The sequence below is a fragment of the Rhamphochromis longiceps genome, linkage group LG18, assembly GCF_057381845.1.
Source record: "Rhamphochromis longiceps isolate RC_006_pf linkage group LG18, R_longiceps_female_GT1.1, whole genome shotgun sequence".
In the NCBI taxonomy this organism is placed as follows: Eukaryota; Metazoa; Chordata; class Actinopteri; order Cichliformes; family Cichlidae; genus Rhamphochromis; species Rhamphochromis longiceps.
Genome location: NC_140574.1, coordinates 5496924 through 5520335, shown reverse-complemented (window position 1 = coordinate 5520335; position 23412 = coordinate 5496924). Strand labels below are relative to the sequence as shown.

The 23412-nt window shown below is 42.0% G+C and overlaps 1 protein-coding gene across 3 annotated transcripts in view; it reads right to left on the bottom strand.

The window, feature by feature from the left end:
- Positions 1-8569: 8569 nt before the first annotated feature.
- Positions 8570-23412, bottom strand: part of larp4b (La ribonucleoprotein 4B) — a 54408-nt gene continuing 39565 nt past the window's right edge. For 2 of the 3 annotated variants that reach the window (XM_085388755.1, XM_085388757.1), the window contains 7 exons: positions 23027-23130; positions 20750-21013; positions 19358-19403; positions 19005-19175; positions 17396-17586; positions 16353-16464; positions 8570-12300 (listed from right to left, as the gene is read on the bottom strand). In XM_085388755.1, coding sequence (XP_085244881.1) covers positions 11968-12300; positions 16353-16464; positions 17396-17586; positions 19005-19175; positions 19358-19403; positions 20750-21013; positions 23027-23130 — 1221 coding nt within the window. In that variant the 3' untranslated portion in view covers positions 8570-11967. The remainder of the gene's footprint in view (positions 12301-16352; positions 16465-17395; positions 17587-19004; positions 19176-19357; positions 19404-20749; positions 21014-23026; positions 23131-23412) is intronic. The other variant, XM_085388756.1, reaches the window with a different exon arrangement.

The following is a 23412-nucleotide window of genomic DNA, read 5'->3' as shown; positions in this document are numbered from 1 at the left end:
CTCACTGCTTACCTCGTTTATACTGACAAGTTACGGTTCACCAGTGTGTGTCTGTTAAAAGTAAAGAATATGATGCATTGCTAAAAAATATCGGATGTATGTTGATAGCTAGTAAGAGTAAATTCTTTTTGAAACAACTTTGGGAGATGAATAAATTCAAAAGATCCAAACCCCAGTGCTGTGCTTTTATTTTGAATGCAGATTTTGTTCTCTTCCTGTCTCACACCTCTTAATTATTGCCGCCTTCACGCGCCTCACATACACAATTTCCCTTTAGGTGATCCTAAAGATCCACGACTGAACTCACAGGAATCAATATTTTTAATCCGATCGATTTTCAGTCAAAGTTTCAGGAGTTAAAATGAAAACAAAGTGCTGCTTAATATTTTCACACCATGAACAACACACCGGTAGAGGGCGCCACATTCACTTTCTCTCTCACAAACACACACACAGACACACACAATCTGTTAACCTGACTCTGTCATTTATGTTAATTGATAAGATGGATAAATGTCAGCTGTAGTTCATATGCTTTTGAACAAGTAGTCTGCGAGGCTGCGATGCAGAAAAGAGATCAAAGAAGGGTTAATTAGAAAGATTATCACAGCTGAAACACATTTTGATCGTTTGTTTTCGGTTTTATCTCAGTGAAATTTAATCACTCATTCACTCATTTAAAGTCTGCTAGGTGAATGTTTATTTAGGTGCAGCAGAGATATCTCAGTGATATCCCACTCAATCAGAAAATTACATATAGGTAAAAGACGACAGATGGAGCTTAATGGTACATTATATTCAAAAGTACTCAGTCACCCAACCGAACTGTTAACTTCAGGTGGAAAAGTGAAAAGTGGAATTCAGTGGAAGCAACTCTAAGTGCTAGGTCACGTAAAGTCACAGAGTGGGATCAGCGGATGCTGAGGCATATAGTGCGCACAGGTCACCAACTTACTGTAATGTTAGGTGTTCTCCAGAGGGACCAATTACACGTCTACATCCGGCAATCCGATGGAAGAGTCTGGGTTTGGTAGATGCCAGGGGAACGGGACTTGTCTGACTGAATAATCGGAGGATTGTGATGTGGAGCTGTTTTTAGGAGTTGGGCTCAGCCTTAGTTCCAGCATATCGAGACTTGTTGGATAATCTCATGCTCCCAACTTTGAGGGAACAGTTTGGGGATGGCCACTTCCTGTTCCAATATGGCTGCACACCAGTGCACAAAGCAAGTTCCATAAAGGCGTGGATGATCGAGTTTGGTGTAGAACAACTTGTTTTGTGATATAGATCACCTAATAAGTTTATGTTTCAGCTTCGATGACAGAAATTCAGATTATTATTCGGTTACTTTGCAGAAATTTGCAGGTATCAGTGTCTGTGCTTTGAACCCAAGCCCATTATGGATGCAGCACGCAAAACCAGCAAGATAGAGTAATCCCATCCACATGAGGTCACTTCCAGCTTCACAAAAAAAAAAACAGCAATGCAGTGGCCAAAATGCTGAAACTGAGGCTTCAAAAGTCACAGTCTATGGTTTTTCCTCTGTAATTTTCATTAGTTCCACCTGTATTCAATGACCTAATCACCCTCCACAGTATATAAATACCCTGTTTTCTTCAGTCACCTGACAAATTGTCGTTTCTACTTGCAGTGAAAGTTTTCAGAAATTTCTCATGCTCCAGTTTGTCCTTCATCATGCTCTCTCCTGCTTCACGGATGCTCGACTGCCCACCTGACTGTGACCTCAGACTGATTACAGGTTTAGATTTTGGACTTTACCCTGGTCTCCTGTGGCCTGTGTTTGGATCCTTTACTCTGTGAATCATTAAACCATCTGAGGGGACTTCTCTGTGACCTCAGGACATTTCCCTCATGGGTTTATGGTCTCAGTCGCTAGTTCCAAACTTTACTGGATACAACATGATGTGCACTTTTCAAATGATGGGAACCTCGACATGCATAATGCTGGAGCGCCTCTAGTGGATACAATAAACTCTGGTGGTCACAGCCACGCCCACATCCAACGTGTTCTCAGTATATCCAGCCTTTATTTTTCATGTCTGTTTAAATAAAGGATTTATATACAGCCTGTAAGCTACATCTTTTATATACAGTCTATGTTATCCACTAATTAGTGCATCATCACTGCATGATATCCATACAACAAATGTATAAGACATGGATGTAAGCAAATATTTTATTTTGTAGTGAGTTCAGTCCTTCCTAATCACATTTATCTACCTGCAGGCTGACTTGGACCATGCCAATGTTGGCATCCAGTCATGAACATCAGACTAAACAAATTTAGTATGAGCAATAAAAACATCTGGAAATATTTTTAGTAGTTTGTGTGTAATAACCATGAATCACAGCTGGATAATAAATAAATAAAGTGCTTGTTTCTTTGTGATCATCCTCATCCGACAGGACAGAGCTGAGAAAAGAAGGTCCTCCTCTGTGAGCATGCTGCCATCTTGTGGCTTTCCGCTCTCATCTGTACAAAGACGCAGAGGAACTTCCTAAAGCCCAGATGCTTTTAACTCACAGTATGTGGACATTTATTTAACCAATCAAAGGCAGCTTGTTTTAAACTCGTTATGGATGCTCCTCACAGCCGTGTCCAGAAGTAGAGCTCAAAATAAAAAAGAAGACCAACAACGGAGACCAGAAACAGGGTTTGTTTTCATTTTTAATGGAACAAAGCATCCAGGTGATACTTTATTCAGTCATCATTAATGGAGTGACACAGTGTCACATCTTTTTGTAAATAACTTCAAAATATTTCAGTTACTTTGTGAAAATCTAAACATTTCTTCTGTTTTAAAGCTCCTAAGAACTTCTCTGCTGCTGTCAGTGTTATAATAATATAACAGACGGTAGAATTAACTGAGCAGTTTAAAAGTTACACGACATCCAGTTATTTAAAAATATTATTTATGTGGAGATTATAACCCGCTATGTAGCGTTTCTTCCTGCTGGACTTTGGTCATGGATTTCAGGCAAAGGGACCCAAATACACTCACGGGCAGGCAGATGTTAAAAAAGTTTATTCAGAATTAACTCCATGAAATTAAGACTCAAACCTAAACCATAAAACTTCACAACACATGGGGATGACGACAAACGCTGAGACAAAAATGGGAAGACCGCAGTGGATCTAGAGAAAAGGGTAAGCGGGGACACAGGAGGGTAACGAGACCCAGGTGAAGATGATCAAAGACACTGAGACGGGGGAGGGAAGCAAAACTAAACACCAGACACTAGAGACGAGTAGCTAACAGGAAGTGAGAAGTTAACCAACCACAGGGGGATAAGATGGGAACATGCTGGTCGGTACAGCCCATCCTGTCAAACTCAACTCCTCAGTCTTTATTCATGACTGCACGCACTTTTCACCTTATTGGCTTAATAAAGGAGCTCAGTTGGCCGCGTGGTTCGAAGTCTAGATAAGATTAGTTCAAGAAATACAACATCTTAAGTGTTTTCAATTGAAAGACAAGTGTTGTTTGTTTATATTATTAGTATAATTTCCATTGCTATGCAGATAACACCCAATTTACCTGTGACATAAAGACGACAAATTAAACTAAAGCCACTTCTTAAAGACCTTCATGCAGTGGTGCCACCAAAGGGGGCTCCGGCCACCCCAAAAAATTTGCTGCCCCCTCCCCCACCGCTGAGAATCATTAAAGCGATGGTTGGGATTTCCATGGATTTCAAAACCTTATTTGGTTAAACAGATACTCTCGATGGCATTAGCTCCAGTCATTTTACACCAGGATATGGTCCGTCACATCAAACAACGTATCACTGTTTTATCACAATATCGCCAAAATTGGAAACATCCTCCTTTCAGAGTAATGCTTGAGAACGACTCTGTGCCTTTCACACTTCTTTGCTACTGCGAATTATTACGATCAGGCTTTTCTAAAAGTTCTCCCAAAAGCCAAAACTCGGCAGCGACAAAGAGATATTTTCTTTCTATCCTGGATTGCATTGTTCAAACAGCCGATTCTGAGTGATGCATATTGATGCTTATAACAATATAACAGTGCCACTTTGAACTTTACATCCTGAAGGCAATCAGATTTTTTTTGCAAGGTATTGCTTAAAAAAAAGGTTTTTCACTTTTCCCCCCCCCGCTCATGGGGAAGAACTTGGTGTAATTTTTCTCTATGTTGACTGTAGTTCCTGTAATTATGGAACAACTAACAAGAAAGGTTTGAAAAGACCTTTTGGAAAGAAAGAAAGAAAAAAAAAAAAAAAATCACACGGCAGCTCCTCAACAGTGCCTAAATCTTTATTTTTCAGTAAGCTACATTTTTTTCTCCAAATTAGACAGTTTACATCATGACACAAGAGTAACTTAAATTATCTATAGCTGACATGTACGCTTGATTCCAGTCTCGATGGAAGAAAAGACCCAAACAAAAAAAAATTAACAAAAACAAACAAAAAAACAAAACAAAAAAAATAGAGAGAAGCCCTCTTGATCGCAAACCTCCATTCCACGTCTGTTAAAGGTGTCGTTAGGCAAAATTATCTGTCCAAACCCCAACACGGTGGAGTCGTCGATTGTCCACAGCTGTTAGCGTAGCATGGTAAGAGTGTTAATGAGTTAAACCACAGTGAGTTCATAGAGTCCTTTTCCAGTCAGTTGATGTGCATTCATTGTTATACATCTTTGAAAAACAAAATGAAAACACAAAAACACAAGGGGGTCTTTTTTTTTTTTTTTTAAATGACAAGATGCAACCCTCGTGGAGGAAAAAACAAAAAAACACAAACCAAAAAGAAAAAGAAAAAAATGGCACTGTCAAAATGGACGAACAGGAAGGAGGTCTGAGGCGACCAACAGGCTGATATGAAGTGTGACGCTCCATGCAGAAGTCCACGAGGAAAAGGGAGCTCCTTCAAAAATGCCACCGCTGAGCATCTGGATGAACGCCGGCAAGACTGAAGAGGCGCGGAGCTCGCGGTGTCTTTCCCGCCAGAATAAGAGATCCCTTTGAAAGCGGTACCATCCAGTCTGAGGTACCCCGCTTGTGGAAAGAGTCACTTTTGCATCGGCCTGGATTAGCTGGGTGGTACATTTTATTTTTTTTCCACACATGCACACATTCACAGTTCAGAGATGCCCAGTTTGTATTCTCAAAGTTCGAGGCCACCAGAGGCAGAAGACGCCTCGACCTCAGGCGAGGGATCCACCGCAAGTTACACCGCGTGAAAAACGCTCCTGCAGTCACTGGTGTCAAACTGAAGGTGTCTCCAGGCTTCCAGTAACAGGAAAATCACATCTTAAAGTAAAAAACAAAAATAAAAGCCCGAGACGGTAAGCGCTCAGCTATGTATGTACAGGTTAAACGACTGTTGTATAATGGCACGGTTATTGGTTTTCTTTGCCACATCGAACTGCAGTCCACATGTGATCAAATGGTTTTAACAGACATCTCAAACTGCGTGTTAAATGTACTGTACGTGAGAAACATCGCTCTGAACAAGGTAAACTACTCTCATTCCAGTTGAGCCTTTAACCCCCCCCCAACAAACAAAAAAGCACATAGGAAAAAAACAAAACATTTGTACATTTATTTCTCAGTAGAGGAAATCTTGGAGCTGATGAACATGAACAAGAAATCACAAACATTAATCTGAAGAGAAAAAAAACAAAACTGCACAGAGCAGGTCGAATGGTTTTGGGCTCCTTGGATGTCTCGCGCTCACATCGACACCTGGGCAGGAAACTTTTATCTCAAACAGCCGCAATGACGACTCCAAACAGTCGCCTTGTTTTTTAAACGAAATGCACAATCCGAGGGCCCGAGACTCGTCGTCACCTGGCGGCAGGCTGCAATAATCCCCCACCTCAAGTGCCGAGTGTTCAAGATGTGCCTCACTGGGAAGCTTCACATCACATCGCCTCGACTAAACCAAGAAGTGTCCACCAACAATCCCTCTTTTCAGCAAACCAGCATCCGCCCGATGGTACGTCAAAGTCGGTTTAGCTGCTGATTGGCCAGCTTCGATGGTTCAGGCTTTCTTTTTATTGATTTCTGTCTGAAAAGCTCTGGTTTTCTGTCCAGCATCTGAAAGGCTTACCAAATGAAATCAGACCAAAGGGATTACTGGACCCCGACCCAAACGCACAGAGAAATGGATAAACTGAGAATTCAACATTTGCAGAAGTTGGTCAGATTGGACTTAAACAACTCTTCCCACTCTCTGAACTTCCAGTAAACATTTCCCCTCACCATGTTTCTGACAGAAGTGGTTGAAATGATTAATAAAAGCTAAATTTTTAGATTTTTACAGGTTTCCGACTGTAGAAAAATGCGTTTCTGCCAGAGACATCAGTGGAGCATGAACCACCTCCATGGTATCCTGATGGCATCACCACGACCAGCTGCTTATTATAGGCACACTGAAGTTTCCACTGTGGCTTATCTACACTTCTAACATCTCATTATTGTGTGAAAACCAAAACCATCAAAAGAGTGTTTCCTGTCGTAAATCCAGTCAATCTGAAAGGATTCGAACGCCGGAATTTTATGGGCAAGGTCTAAAAGCCCACCAACTGTTTTATTTCTAATCTGACAATTTATCAATGATTGTGAAAACTACAAAACCTGCTTGATTCACTCTGGTTCACTCAGGGTGCCCCCTGTTGGTCTGCAGCAAAATTTGTTCAGTTTCAGGTGAAGAGGAAGTTGAGTAGCTTTTCAAGATCATCTCTGGCTCTAACTGTGCAGGTTGGTACAATCTGAACGCTGCGATTTATCACAGATAAATCCAAAAATCAGTAACAAAGCTCTAAGAAACCCATTAAATAAACAGTATTTGCCTGTCCTTTATAATAAAGCACGTGGCTCTGTTTGTGAAAAACAAACCAAAAAATGGCTTATCTAACAAAACACGTAAGAACCAATAATCGGTCTGCCACACAAAAAGATTTGTGAGGTTTAGTTGCCTTTTTTTTGTGCTGTTCACTGACTAACAACAGAAATGTGCAATTTATTTGGTTTCTATTTATTTTTCCGCACATTTAAACTGGTGTATGTGCAAAAATCAAATGTGTTGACAAGTGAAATTTAAAACAGATTTAAAACATGACAGAGCCAGGCGACCAGTGTTTTTCTGCTAACCTAGCTTCATCGCTTCCTGGTCTCAGACTTTTCATTTCCTGAAATCTGATTCCCCCAAAACTGTGATACTCACTCATCCTAAAATATGGACAGAAAGCAGAAAATAGAGTTTGAGCTCATCAGACAAAAACCAATAAGCCCTCAGATGGTCATCGTTAAGCAGAGTTGGTGGATATTTGGAGCCAGAACGAGGATATCTAATATTCTCAAATAAAAGCTGCAGTCTAGTCATGCTGCCCGACCAATGTGGACACAGTGCAGTTTGATTATAGCCTACTGAGCTGCATATGCATGAACATCTCATCTTAAGTATTAGTGTTACCTAAAGTTTTGAATTAATGCCTTTAGCTGCAGCTTTCATGTCACGTCTCATCTTTTGGCACTGTTAGCAGAGTACTCAACAATGGCAAAAACAGAGTAAATATCCAACATGTAGTGCTTTGTTTTTGTTTGTTTTTGTTTTGCTAAAAACCTTCATTCAGACTGTCCAAAAAGCAAACACACTGTGAGGAAAATTCCCCCAAAATCAACTGTAATCAGTGAAAGAAAAAGAAGCCAGAGCTTCGAAGAGGATGCCGGTGGACACTCGGCTTTGTCGGAACCACAGACTGTGAACGCTGAGGAGAGGGAGGGCGGGGTTACTGTCGCACCTGAGCATCCAGGTGCGACCGAACCCACAGCGAAAGTTTAAAAAGGAATGAAAGAACGAAAACAAAAAAAATACAATAAATGATCTGCTCACACTGCAGAGCGGAGCAGGAATCAAACTCAGCACACCCAAACTGAAAAACAATAGTAGTTAAAGAAAAAATATCTCCGAACGCACGACATCACGTCTTTTTTTTTTTCTTTTATATTCTACATCCAGCTCGATAGCGACATTATAGTTAACAAGGATCAATATATTTTTATAATCATTTTAAGGTACCTCTTATATTTTTCTGAGTATTTACATCTGTACAAGCAAAGCACACACTTCAAAGTGCACATATTTAATACAGTATTGACTAGATTTGCAATTACAAGGTTTTTATCCCCCCCCACCCCCACCCCCCTGCACAAAAAAACCAAAAAACCTGAAACTATTGAACAAGAAACCAAAAGAACGACCCAAGATTTTTCATACATTTTACACAAAACAAAAAACAAAAAGTAGGAAAAGAAAGGAAACGCTGCTAGATTTGTACTCTCTCTCTCTCTCTCTCTCTCTCTCGCAGTAAGACTTGTGACGTCTGGTGTGACTAAATATTTCCACATCTCACGCTTCGTTAACATTTTGGGGATCTTTTCTGAAAAGAAATAAAACTCTATGCTTGTCTTGTAGAAAAGTTAAGGCAAAGTCATTTTTCAAGTTTAAATAAAATTCAAGTTTCTCAAACACTGGATGGATTTTTTTTTAACACACACACTTATATATGTGTGTGTGTGTGTGTGTGTGTGTGTGTGTGTGTGTGTGTGTGTGTGTGTGTGTGTGTGTGTGTGTGTGTGTGTATATTGAGAGCTCAATACATCATTTTTTCCTTCTCCCAAAAAGAAAACTTGATATTTCTTGTGGAATAAACAGCACTGCTTTATAAATAAGTGGATATGGTGCATTTACATTTGTTTTACCATTTCCACCAATGAGGAAAACAAAAAAGAGAAAATAATAGACCCATCCAAGTGCATCTCAGTCCTTCAAAATAATAAAAAAATATTTTCTTTTTTCACTAAACTCAAGCTGTAGCATCCAAATCAAAAGCAGCTCTGACCAGGAGTACAGGCTCTTTAAATGAAGCTTTCCCTTCTCCAGGCTCCTGTTTTCTCTTAGTGGGATTACCCAGAATGCTTTTTGTTGCAGGAAGACTTCAGCGAGACATGCGAGGTCCCACCTAAACAGATATTGTGTATAGTACAGTGGTTTTTATTTATTTTTTTCAGGGTGTTTTTGCATCTTAGGTGACGACTTCAAAAGATGAACCCGAGCACATGACCGAGGAGCAGGGAGGGAAGTCTTTTAAGTCATTTTTCAGACAGTTACATTCAAATTAAAAAACACACTCGGTTGGTTATCTGCCAAAGTGGTTGCTACAGTAGGCAGACCTTCCAACCAAAGCTGGAGCTGCCCTCCCTGAACGTGCGAGCTTGCTACTTCACTCTGGTGCAGGATGCAAAATTTTCCACCAGCTCTGGTATAAAATCGCTGCTTCGATTATGTCCCATGAAAGCTCTGACCAACTGGGTGCCGGCGCTTCAAACGAGCCAGGCTCGAGGTGAGTAAAGGATGTTTCCTCTTACTCTGTGCTTTAAATCGTCCTCCTGTCTGCTGCCATTTATCAAAGGTAACCAGAGTGAAGCGGCAACAGAGGAAGTCCCGTGTGCTCCGGTTGATCTTTTCCAATTTTTTCAGAGAAATCAAAGAGTGCAAACAACTAGAAGAAAACAACAAAGCACGCCGACAGAGAGGAGGAAAGAAAAAAAAAAAAAAAAAACACCCCCAAACAACAATAATAAACAATCCTAGTGGTATAGACTTGAGGAAAACAGCGGAACATTTTCACCCCAAGGATGGATTTTACACACCTTCCTGCTCCAAACCTTCCAGCACTTAAATGTTTGGTTTAAGGCTGTTCACGAGTCCCGATGGGACCCCCAAAGCCAAATTATCGCTCTCTCACTTCAACATTGCAAACCACGTTCCAGAAAAAAAAAAAAAATCCACTCGTTATTTACCTTCATAAAAATATACTCGTCTATTCAACCATCCCACTTCCCCATTTTCACCATTTTCCAACAAAATCCTCACTGACCCAAAACCCAAAGTTAAAAATCCAAACCACTGCATGTCTATTCAAGCAGCACCGAACAAAAACAAACAAACGAACAAAAAACGTTAAGCATCAGTCTTCAAAAATTTAATGCTGCACAGATGCTTCAACATGACCGACAAGACAAAAAAGCTTCAGTGATTGTGTCAATGGAGATGATGCAGCAGGGTGTTCGTCAACTTCCCTCCTGGAAAACTGAACTGTGTGTGTCATTCCCCAACTTCCTCCCCAAAAAACAAAACAAAGTTAGTCCCTTTTTTCACTTTAGGTAGGATTAATCACATGAATTTGCTTGCGAGAGTCTGAGAAAACAACAACAGTGCAATTAAACGTCTGCAGATGTAAATCAAGTATTTCTACTTACAGTATCAGAGGAGTTGTAGTAACAGATTCCAGGTTTTGATATCTAGCACCATAAGTAGGAGAAAGAACTACAAACATGCCACCGTTTGAAAGGAGGTTTGAACAGGAAACTTCCCACTGGATCAAATCGCCACACTGAACTCTGGACTTGTCCCATTTTATGGCAGGAAACTCACACACATCTCAGCCTCCTGATGAGTCACTGTGTCTCAGCAGATTTCCAGAAAATTAAACAAAAACCAAAAAACCCTCCGTTCGGCGCCTGTAAACAGACGTGTTTACTGAGCTGATAGCTGGTAGCTAGTGTTAATTTCCTCCTTCCTGCTTGCCAGCGTTCCCTCGCCTCCAGAATAAACAAAACCCTTTCAGATGGGAAGAAGCGGCTTCCTCGTCACCGCTCGATTTTTAAGTTTGTCAGCCTAAAACCTGCCCTGCATCTTCCTTCCTTCCACAATAATGATCAACAGTTTGACAGGAAATGAAAAGCGGGGAGAGAATTTAGCTTCCTGACTAGTTAAATGTCTGCAGACTCATATGCAGTGTGAGCAACACCTCACCTACTTTCACTGTTACAACAAGATGCCTCATTTTAGAGAAAAGTCATGTGCCCTTCCTGTGTGATACTAAAAAAAACAAAAAACAAAACAGCGCTGACCCCACGTTAAGCCACAGACGCACACTATGGTGAGTTAGCATGTTAGCAAAACAGAGAGGGAATAACAGCAGGAGGGGTGATCCTTTAAGAACAGGATCAGAGGGAGAAGACGCCGAGGGGAGGATGACCAATTACTGTACCAACAGCCAACTACGGTTTGCAAAAAACCCCAAAAAGACATAAAAGCCACCTAGTGTAAACAAACCTGCAAAAAATTCTATGTAAACCAAAGGATCCAAGTCTTCTTGTGATGTTGAGTTGCATATGGATGTGAATATGTATTTAAAAACAAAAGGACTAATAATGACCCATAATTAAGCCACTTAAAGTTGCACAATGCTGCCACTCAACATGCAAACAAACCCCTCATTATGACAGCCAAACAAGATGGAGTCTGTTTTATGCACCCTTTCCCATCATCCTTTGGGGTGGCTTCCAACAATGCCCTGTTGCTTCCCACACATGCGCGCGCACGCGCGCACGCACACACACACACACGCACACACACACACACACACGCACACACACACACACGCACACACACACACACGCACACACACACACGCACACACACACACACACACACACACGCACACACACACACACACACACACACACACACACACACACACACACGCGGCTAATTTAATCCCACAAGGCCGTTTGGACAGAATGAACAAATTTCAGTGTTGTCTGTGCCACCTGACAGGCTGACACCACTACGTAATGCAAAAAGAGAAAAGGAGAAATAAAAGTGAAAAACCAAAAACAATAAATAGAATATAAAGAAAAAGAAACGGTGCTCTACATGCACAGTAAAGTGCTTTTTGTCTGCAAGCCCTGATCCAGAAAAGAAGGCGTCCTCTATGCTTGTTTGTGACGGGTGATTCTGGGATATAAGTATCGAGTAGCCCTGACTTGTATTTCCTTTATTTTTTTAAACGCATCTGTGGAGCATAGTAGTGGGGTTGGAGGACTTGGGGAGGGAAAGGAGGTCACCCTACTGCGGGGATTTGGGTGGGGTGTGGTGGGAATCTTTGTTGGGGGTTTTCCCTGGGTGTGGGGGCGGAGAGGCCCACCGCCCACCCGGCCTTCGGACCTCCTTCGGGGGTCTGCCTGTGGTGGCACCCGTTGAACTGGGTTTGGAGGAGGGGTGGTAAGTCTCTCTGGCCTTGGCCTCCCCTGAAGGCGTGGAGGCGTCGGGGCACTTCCTCTCCTCGCCTGCTGTGGCGGCGCAGGCTGGCTTAGCTTCCTTAGGGGTGGTTGGTTGCTGTAACGTCGGGGTATCCTTCACCCGCTGGCAGATCTCGGCGTAGGAGGGCTTCCTCTGCTCCTAGCAGGAAAACACAAGACAGTTGTAAAACATTCTGCACACATCCTTACAAAGCTCGTCTGCGGGCAGTTTGTGAACGAGTGGTTTTCATTTCCACCTTGAACAGGACAGAATCAGAGTTAGATCCCCGTATGGGTCCGTTAGCGTCAGTAACGAACTTCCTCACATGCATCTCACATACAATGCCTGGAAAGGTTCAGGCCTGTAGCACACGTGTCTCCAGAAGGAGAGCCCCAACAACAAATTTGTCCAAGCATCACACAAATAGAGAGGTAAGCTGAATTAAGTGACAGAATCTTCAGGTCTTTGCTTATATTTGTGCCATTTAGTCCAATGTTGTTGAAAAGGATGACCTTTAAGTCATAGAAAGAAAGTCAGTCTGTCCATCAGATGCATGTCCTCTATAATCTCTAGCACTTGCTCTACTTGGAGAGGATCCTTCTTAAGCCAATTCCTTGTTATGGCCTTTTTAGATGATGAAGATCCTGGGGTCCTTAGGGATGGCATAGGACATGATGTCATCTGTTAACTTGGATATACTGCCCCAAAATGAAGTCAATTGTGTACACGTCCAAAAGATATGAGAGTGATTGGCGTTCGGGTGACCACACTGTCTCCAACATTTTTGCTGGTGCGCTTGAAATTTGTTAGTAATATGTGGAGTAATGAAGAATCTAAATAGTAGGGGTGCAACGATATTCGTATCGATATTGAACCGTTCGATACAGTGCTTTCGGTTCGGTACGCATATGTATCGAACAATACAACATTTGTAATTTATTTTATCAACTTTCCTTCTGACGATGCTGTCTGTGTTGAGCGCTCAGTGAATCTGCGTTCGACTACTCCGCCTAGGCTGCACTGTCGAGCGCAGATCCACTGAGCGCTCAACACAGACAGCATAGTCAGGAGGAAGAGCGCAGGGCAAGCTAGCGAGACAGAAGATAAGCTCTCCTTGCAAGATGGACCTCCCCCACCCTCATTCAGATCTGGCGTTTGGAATTATTTTGGTTTTCATGTGACGTATGACCCTGAAGGTAAGCGAGTCATGGACTAAAGTAAAACAGTATGTTGGATGTGCCATGCAATGCTTAATTACATTGGTGTGAACTAGTGTGTTAGCGCAGTTAGCTCGTTAACGTGTTGGCCGTCTAGCCCCATGCACGGGGCGATCGGCGGTAGCTCGTTAACGGAGATTTGCCGTGTTGTGGCGTTAAGGTCATTTCAACGAGATTAACCTGAAAGCACTAGTGGGAACACAACGAATATGACTGCACATTTACACCGACATCATCCTAGTGCAAAGACAAAAACAACAAGCATGCTACTAACTTTAGCCGAGTCATTTAGACAGCTGTTAGCACGTGATTCTCCTTATGCTGCTGAGAATATAGCCCAGAAGAAGCGGATAGTATAGCTTTTATTTTGGAAAGAGACATTTCTCTGTAATAAACTCTCTTTTCCAAAGATGAGTGATTCCTCAATCAGATACAGGGCTTGCAATATCGCTAGCCCGACGTCCCGGAGCTAGCGATCTTTCCAGTCGGGCTACAAAAATCTCTCTGCCCTGCCCGTCGGGCTATTGTAGGAAAAATATATGTCAATGCTTTTGCATTCTTTCAGAAATGTAGCTGGGTAATTATGTCATTGGCATCGATGAGCCACTGTCAATATGTGACATATTGAAATCGCGTTTGAATTTGCGCTTGTTTTTTTGCTTTCACTTTGCAATGACAGCACTGATCTGTGAGTGATGATAATTTGTGCACCAATTCCTCTGACATCGTCTTATTAATCGTTAGCTTACTATGCAAACATGACAAGTGAAATCTCCCACAGCAAGCTTAAACATGTGAGAGGTTGATCGCGCAGAGAATCGCTGAGCTTATGTGAGTCCGTGTGTAAAAGTAGCAGTATATATATTTTAGTTCTGCTGAGCCAAATAAGACAGGTCGGGGTGAAGAAGTGACAGCCAAAGAAAAGCTTACCGCAAAACGGAGAAGTTATGACAAATGAGACTATAAGGCAAAAAGAAAGTGCAGCTTTATGGTTTCATGGACAAAAGAATTTCTGTGGCTGCAATATGACGAGCTAAATAACCAGGGCTGCACATAAGTGGTCCGCAGGTGCGCATTCGCTGGTTAGGGTTAAATTTAAAAACTGTACTTTTGAGTTAAAATATATATTTATAATTTTAATAAATGACAAATTAAAAAGGCATGAACATTTTTTTGTATCGAAAAAATATCGAACCGTGACACCAAAGTATCGAACCGAACCGTGAATTTTGTGTATCGTTGCACCCCTACTAAATAGAGTTTTCCGCACAAATTCCCTCCACCTTTTGGAACAAGTCGATGTTTGTTGTGTGGTGCACATATAGTGTGTTGTTACCATTTTGTTTTTCTAGCCCTTTTGTAGAGTTTAGACACAGTTTTGGTGGGCAGACATTTGTAAAGAGGAAGAACTCCCTTTTAACAGGAAGACATCTCCAGGGACAGGCTCAGAGAGAGAGCCATTAGCCACAAAGTGACAGAGAGAGCCGAAAGAGAGGACCCCAAACAGAAGGACAGACTGAAGTGAAGCATCAGGGATAGACTTTGTTCCCAATAACAGTTACAATTTGCCCACATTACAACAGCTCGAAGTCAGTAAAACTGTAAAGAAGCTTCTAAAAATACAACAGAACCAGGCAAACTGTGGGATTTAAGTTTCTGTACCTGCTCAGCTGATCTCTGTTTACTTACATTCATCAGCTGTGTTGGGATTTTATTTTTTTGCACAGATTCTGCCTCAATCTTCTCACAGCAGCTCACTGTTTGGTTTACACCAGCGTGACCATGAGTCCTTTGGTAGCGGGCAGCGAGAGTTGAAGCTCGGGTGTGAAATTCACGGTTTTCAGGGTTTTTAGCGTTATTTTTTTAATCTTTTTTATCGTTAACTCTGTTTGCCTGGGTCTTTTCCCGTGTGTTATGAATAAATCTTATTTTTTTTGGTACCGGTACTGGTTTTATCTTGTTGTATTTATCCACGACAAGGCCGGTCCATGAAAATATTGTCGGACATTAAACCGGTCCGTGGCGCAAAAAAGGTTGGGGGCCGCTGGTTTACACTACATAGCAGTCTCCTAAACGTGTGCAGAAACTTTAATGTCAGGACTGAAAAATTAAAATTGAAAATATTGAAAATCAAAGAATTTGGCTGATAATTCAATCCAAAGGCAAATTTTTATTAAGTGTATATAATTTATTAATAAACAACAAACATGAAAACAAGGAGATGAGAAAAAATGTATTTCACGCCGATGCAGGCACATGTCAATCAAACTTTTCCATGTATGAATATAACGCTGGGGACAGCCTGTAACTACAAACGTTCCATTTATACAGTTTGGGAAAACGCTGTAATAAACACGGCAACTGAGCTAAAAACATTCAGAATTTTGGCTCCTGAACATTTCAGAGATTAAGAGGTTCAACATGACAGCAGTGATATGATTGTTGAACCCACATTTGGCATGTTGATTGTATTTAATTTGCCAGATCCGTTTCTGTTCACTCCTACGCGCGTGCGCGTGTGTGTGTGTGTGTGTGTGGGGTCGTTGTTTTAGCAGCAGTACGTTTCAGACCTTGGCTCGTGTTTTATTGCTATTTAAAAAAAGACCAAAGCTGAGAGGAAAGCAGGGGTTGTTTTTTTTCGCCCCTCCATCAAAACAGATTTTCTTCTTCAAAATGCACCGTTTCCTTCTGACACCTCACACAGACCTAAATTAAAGCTGTAAGAGGAAATTTGCCTTTGGCTTGTTACAAGTAAAGCTTTTTTGGCTGCTACATGTGTCCATTTTAAAAATGCACAGTTTTTTCCTCTAGAAATCGAGTTGTCTGCAATCAAAATCAATACGAGACTGCGCAGAATTAAGGTGCAATTAATTTGCCTTCTTTTCTTCAGGATGAGATTTATTTAATGGTGACTGAGGTGTCTGAGAGGCAGCAAATATTAAAAAGCGCCGGTGAGCAGAAAAAACAAAACAAAAAGGAGGAATCAATACTGACTGTGGCAGCACCGTTGACTTGCACCGATTTGCTTGCAGTGGACAGAGTCCCAGGAACTCGCTCCACAGACAGCTGCACCTCCTTCGGCTTCACCTCTGTCACCTTCACCTCCCTGGAATAAAGAAACATGAGCCAACAGCATTAGGGTGGAATAATGAATTTAACATCATTTAGGAGGTCTGCAGTCCTCGAAACGCACATAATGGCTAAAGAAGTGATCAGTGCAACATGAAGAGGCAAACTGATGACTGTAATAAGACGAGATCTAATCAGAAAGCTCCTCCTCACCTTAATGTGGCCAACCTAATATTCAACATTATCTTCTTGTGCAGCTCAGGACTGTTTTCTCACAGACCTAAGTTTAAAGAAACAAAGCCTCGGTAATATCTTAGGAGGACTCATTTTAAACCACTAGGAGTTTGGAAGACGTGCGTGTGTTGTGGTTTACACATTTGCTTAAGAAGCAAGCGTTTGCTCCCAGGAGCAGACACGAAAAGTATTCACTATAAAAATTCTGCCTTATAAAACATCCGGAGCTTCCCGCTGTGGCAACCCTCACCCATTTCAGGGTGAGAGAATGAAGCCTAATGGTGCCACATGACTAAAATGTCCAAAATGACACATTTCATAGCTGTGAGAAACTGTCACAGTGCCATTGCAGGTATGGTGTGTGGCTGCCTTTCCAGTTCTGTAGTTAATACTCCTAATTTCCATTTTCTGTCACGTTTACTTCCTATAATGATCTGAAATAGGCTCACAAGCTTCCTGGAAAACGCTGCGTCTTTACCTGCAATGTCAGGCTGTTCTCGTGGGTGGATGGCACCTTTCCTGTCACATCCTCTCTCTCTCTCTCTAAATCGTAGGCTATTATGTTACACGCTTTTCTTAACAGATACTAGAACCATTATGATAATTAATGACAGCATTTCAGCGAATGCTGTGTATGTTCGCAGCCTTATCTTCTACCCTACGGCTGTCAGTAAATGGCTTTTTACAGACTCTGCTCTACGTGCTGCAGTCAACAACATCTGAGTGCTTCTTACGTTACTGGGAGGGAGGGAGCGGGACTGTGCGGCGTGCCAGGGGAAGGGGGCAGCGTCGAGGCGGGGGTCGTGGTCGGGGTGGTCGGCGAGGGCTGGAAGGTTGTGGCCATCGGGGACGTTGAGGACCGGAGAGGCTCTTTGGGACCCGCTGGAGAGAGAGTGCCTCCACTACTGGATTCAGCACTTACATTCTGCAGCGACATCAAGCAAACAGCAAGCAGCAGAAATGACGTATTACAGCAAGTTCTTTTTATTAGCAGAAGGAGAAGTTCTTTACAGGTGAGCGTATATCAGTGTACAATGAAAAAGCAGGACCAGTAGCTAAAATTGCAGTGTTGGTGGTGCCTTCCTAAAGCCTTCTTTATACTTGTGCTGTTTTTCCATATCATAAAGAAATGCTAGATTAATGCTCCATATCGTGAGCCAACACACTCGAGAATCAGATTATTACTCTCAAGAGTCTCACCTTTATTTTGAGGAAGATTAAAAAAATAATAAAGAGTTTTCCAACATATTTCAAGGTACGTCTGTGAAGGTTCTCAGTCATCCAGGTCATCGTAGTCTAAGGAGCTTGGAAAGAAAAATTGTCTGGACTTCTTTAAGTTGTTTGAAGGCGTTTCACCTCTCATCTGAGAGGCTTCTTCAGTTCTAGGGTCAAAGAGGCGGTGGTTTACGACAACCAACCGTCTGCCATCTATAATCCAGTTTTGAGATCCCTTCCCAGACGCCTTAACGCCCACTCACATCCTGGGCCTTCTGACCTCAGGAAATCACAAGATGGGGTGGGGCTAGGTTTCACAATGAGTTCACCCGAAACCCTGGCTGATTGTGACCCACACCTGTTTTCACACCTTGGCTCATGTGATTGGGTAGAGGGGGAACCACCACAGGGATTAAATCTGAGAATCTCCACCATTTGACCTTAGAACTGAAGAAGCTTCTCGGATGAGAGATGGAACGTCTTCAAGCAACTTAGAAGTCCAGACGCTTTTCTTTCCAAGCTCCTTAGACTATTTAAAGGTATTGTTGCAGTTTGAACAGCCCGTTTTGTTTTTAGGAAGTGCCTGAGTCGAGTCACCATGAAATATCTGTGTGGCAGCCACAATAAGAGCTGGATGAATTCTCTATTCTTTCTAACACTGGGGCACCTTTTATGAAACAATTCAAAATCATGCACCAAAACCATGCTGACCCTTCACAAAAACAAATCACCAACATGGCTGATGTGTGTTGTGTGTGGATTATTGTCATACTTTCATGCTGTGTGCTGAGTGGCAGCTTGTCATGGTCACTCCCGATTGTTTTTTCTTTAAGAAAATCGTATTTTTCTTTTGCACGCTCACTGCTCTCCTCACAAAAGTAAAACCGGCAAAATGGCGCTTCCTGGAGCAGGCGCTGTGATTGTACCCATCTTTACCACAAAACCTGCGTCTATTATCATCTTTGCTAACCAAGCACTTTACTGTATTATATTTTGTTTATACTAGAAGATTTAATTTAATATAACAATAAACCTCCAGGGCTTATTGGAGTTTACATTGATTCATACATAATTTAACACACCACTGACAAACCTATAGCTCAGTTTGAGTTTAGCATCAGTTCCTACCCGTTCCTTGGAGTTTCCGACGACTACGCTGCTGGCTAGTCGGTTGTCAAAGACGTCGTCAGTTTTGAGCTGGCCGGCTGCTCCGGGCAGAGGAGGGAAGCTGGAGAGACCGAGCTCGAAGCTTGGAGATGGAGGTTTTGGGGGCGGAGGCGGCGACTGAGGCGTCACTCTCTACACAGAGGCAACAAAGAGTCAGGAAACAAAACAGTCTTCGATTCACTTTCAAGATGTAAGGAATACATAAGTACTAATCTTGGTTTGCTTCCTTTAAACTGAGCATAAACTCACAGAAAAACTGTGGAATTTAAAGTTTGAAAAGAATCAGAATGACGAGGATAAAAATCAGTACTTACTGTAAACTTTTCGTCCCTCTTTTTCCTAGAAGCAGAAACATTTTTCCTTTAAGAAAAAGAACATCTCAATTTACAAACATCCGTTCTATCTAAAAACACCGACTTCACCTTACACAACGTCACCTAGAATTAATTAGTTGAGACTGAAAGATTTTAATAGGTTGGAACCAAAGACTAGTTTCAGTAATTATGCATCTGACAGAACGTGAAACATGGCCACAATCTCCCCTTCTGTTCCTCAGTTGGTGCACAGAATCGTGATGGCACAAGGAGGTTGGCCTCCTGGATATGAAATGTCACCACTTCATCATTTTATCCAGATACATGCAAAACTTTTAGTAGCCGATTAATTTTTGAGGAACAGCCGAAACAGGGCAAAAAATATATAATTCCAGATCCCATTAAACACAGAGACAAGTAAACGTAAAGCTTAAGATGTTGGGCCACCAGATCAGCTTCAAGTCCTCTAAAAGAAACTCGCTCATCTGCTGTTTTAATGGTGAGTCATTCTGGAAGTGATCGCTGGCAGCACGACATAAATGTTTCATCAGAGGATAAAGGTGATCACTCAGAACAGCTTTGGATAAGGTGTGGCCAAAAAGCTCCAAAACATTACCTCACTCAAATTTGGCTGATGCCCTGTTCAGTGTCATCATCTCTTAGTTTGTCCAGACAGCTTCCAATGCGGCTGCTATTCTTAGAAGTCCTGTTGTGCCCACTTACACTCTTTGCTCTGCAATTTAGCCAGACGGCAAATCTTGTCTTTCGTTTTAAAGTGACGCAAAATCTGGATGGAGGTCGATCACTGGTGATGGGAGCTGGGTCTCAGTTTAAAGTTAGTTTGTAAGACTGAACAGAGTGAGTCATGCGAGGAGTGACAGCAGGAGCACGATTCGCCTCGCTTTTAGTTTTTCCACTTTCACAAAAATTGAATCCAGTTGAAGAATCGAGGCTGGCGATTGGTCCGACAGGGCCTCCGCCTGGGCTGCTGCCCAACACAAAGTGCTGCGGACGCTGTACCACAACGAGCCGGTTGAGGTGTATGCGAAGATGATTCTGAATGGGAGGTTGGCCAAATTTAAATCAGGTAAGGTTTTTCATTTTTAGAGCTCAATTTCCAAACATTTTGACCACACTTTGTACTGACTGTTTCCCCTAAGAGGACCAAAACTTCAGGAAATGTGTGGCATCCCATTTCCAAAGACATTGTGTCCAAGAACAAAAGAGAATCACCTGAGCCTGTTAGTTTACTCATGTTTTCACTTTAGGACAACCACATTCAAAGTGTCAGCGTGAACTGTTGAATTCCTCTCATAACACTTTGGAAACCTGCACTATCAGAGGGGAGTGGCAGAGTTATTGCTCTACACAAGTAAATGATCAGTGCCTGACCTTCCTCGGCCGATCCCCAGCGAGTAGTCTGTGGTTGCGGGCTCCGTTACTCGCCCCGTGCCCACAGTGTCCCTACGAGGGAAGGCTGCAGTGGAGGGTAACCTGGTTCTGGGTTGGCTGGTGGGGAGTCGCGTTGGCGGGCTGCTGCGAGCCCCATTGAGCCTCTCGCTGGGAAAGCCGGCAAAGAGGCTCGGGCTGTCCAGTAGCCCAGTGCTGCGATCCGCTGTGGGGATGGTCGGCCTCAGGTGAGGTTTGCTGTGATTCCTGCAGAAAAGGAAAACCTTGTGAGTCCATGTGAGCATTAAAACTTGGGTTTAAAGTGAATAATCGAACCCTGGGCCTACAATAAACTCATTCTGTGAAGGACCCCGCAAGTGACAGGTAAAACCAGATGGTAAGATTTCATTTTTGCGTTTGTGTTGCGTCTTCAGCCTTTGGAGGAGTAAAAAATCTACAAACTCAGTGAAACTGGAAGTGGATAAATTATTTAGATACAATCATTTCCCATATGCTGATGGTTTATTTACGAAATACAAAAGGAACTGATTTTCTGAGATTTTAGCTGCACAACTAGGGCTGCCACAAACGATTATTTTGATAGTCGACTAGTCACCGATTATTTTTGCGATTAGTCGACTAATCAGATCATCATCCATTGGACGTACAGCGTACAGCTTATTGCACCAGCAGCATCTGCTCTTATAGAACTATCATTAGCTTACAGCTTTAAGTGTTTGTGCTAACTAAAAATAAAGACAAGATGGTAGTTTATTAATTTTTAATGAAATTTGCAGATTGTTTCGGTGAAGTTTAATAAACTCCTTGCTTTCTAAAATATAACAGGACACCGGAGTATATTCTCCAGCGTCTCAAACTTCTGATGATCAGCTGTCTGCTTGACAGTTTTAGCTGTGCAAAAACTATAACTTTAATCTCAGCCAAACCGATTTACTCAGGAACAAATAAAATACTAAAGAAAGCCAAACAATAACATTTTAAGTTATCTAAGTGACTTATATATATGTTTAACCTGACTAGCGAAAGACGGCGGTGGGTTTGAAAACGATTTGCCGGGAGTCCGGTGTTCTCACGGCTCTAGTTAGCCTTGCCCCCGCCTAGCTAACGAGCTAGTGGGTAACAGACGTCTCCGAAAACGTCGGAGAGCTTTTGAAAATATGTGGTGTCTTGATAAACTGAGCAGATATTTGAGGTTTACACAGCTACATTCTCGCCTGAAAATATGTTAAACGTTTTTTTTGTGACCCAGAAAGAATAATAAGAGTAATATTAAAACTAAGTAGCTGCCGCCATTGTTGACAACTGCGCTGGGCTGCGCTATGAATTCTGGGACACAGCTTCTTCTTCTTCGGGGTTTAACGGCAGCTGGCATCGTTGTACATGCAGTGCTGCCATCTTCTGTTTCAGTCCGTTATTACACTCTTAAATCCTGCTACTTATTCCTGCGTCTTTTGGGATCTTACAAAGCTTCAAACGATGCGTCGACTATTAAATTAGTCGTCGACGATTTTAATAGTCGACATAATCGTGACTAGTCGACTAATCGTGGCAGCCCTATGGCACAACCATCTCTGGGGTTTACAGAGAATGAAAAACAGCACACATCCAGTGAGCAGCAGCTCTATGATCGAAAATGCCTCGTTGATGTCAGAGCAGAGGGGCCAGACTGCTTCAAGCAAACAGGAAGACGACCTGAACTCAAAAAGCCACTCATTACAGCTAAAGTACGCAGAAGAGCATCTCTGATCTCCTCAAGCCTCGAAACAGAAGAGCTAAAGCAGCAGAAGACGACACCTAGTGCCACTCCTGTCAGCTAAAAACAGAAAACTCACGTGGGCTCACCAAAACTGGACAACAGAAAACAACTTCACAGACTTTTACCCCATTAAATTCATATTGTAACAAATCCTTAATTTAAAAAAACCCAAAAAAAACCAACCTCAAAACTTTGATAAGCAGGTAAATAATCATCATATGGTTAATCTGTCAATCACCCCTGGGATTACAAATAAGTAAAAACAAATGTTTTATGTTCTATGTTCGGTTTGTTTAAACACACAGCTGTGTGTCATACACACAACATTAGTGGGTGAACAGCTGATCACACCCTGTGTGAGGGTGATGGAGATGTGCTGGGACGACTGACGAACTTCCAGTGTGTTTACAAGTGGAGAAAGGTGAGATGCTGCCAGTTTAACTGGATTTAGTATTCCAACAGCACGTACATTAACTACATTGTTCCACTGAACTATAACAAACCTGTTCCTGGGCGAGTAGTGTCTGACAGTGAGGGGCGACGTCGCTGGTTTGAAACTGTGAGATGTAAATCCGTTGATGAACTGGTTGTTGTGAAATGGAGTAACCTGGAGACAGAAAAACAGTTAAATAAGATGCATTTAAGTAACAAATTATTAAGCTAGTTGTGTGACTTTTGAACTTAATGTTTTCTAATGTAGTTGTTGATATTGTATGTTTATAAAAAGTGTCTTAAAAATGTGAAAGTGGCTCTAAACCTATTAATGCTTCATAGCACCAATTTAAACAGTTTATATTTAATAAAGCAGCCACTACAGAAAGCACAGTGTATTATTCAGACCGAAAAAGTCAATATTAAACACAAGTAACTAAATTTAATCCTGGTGCTG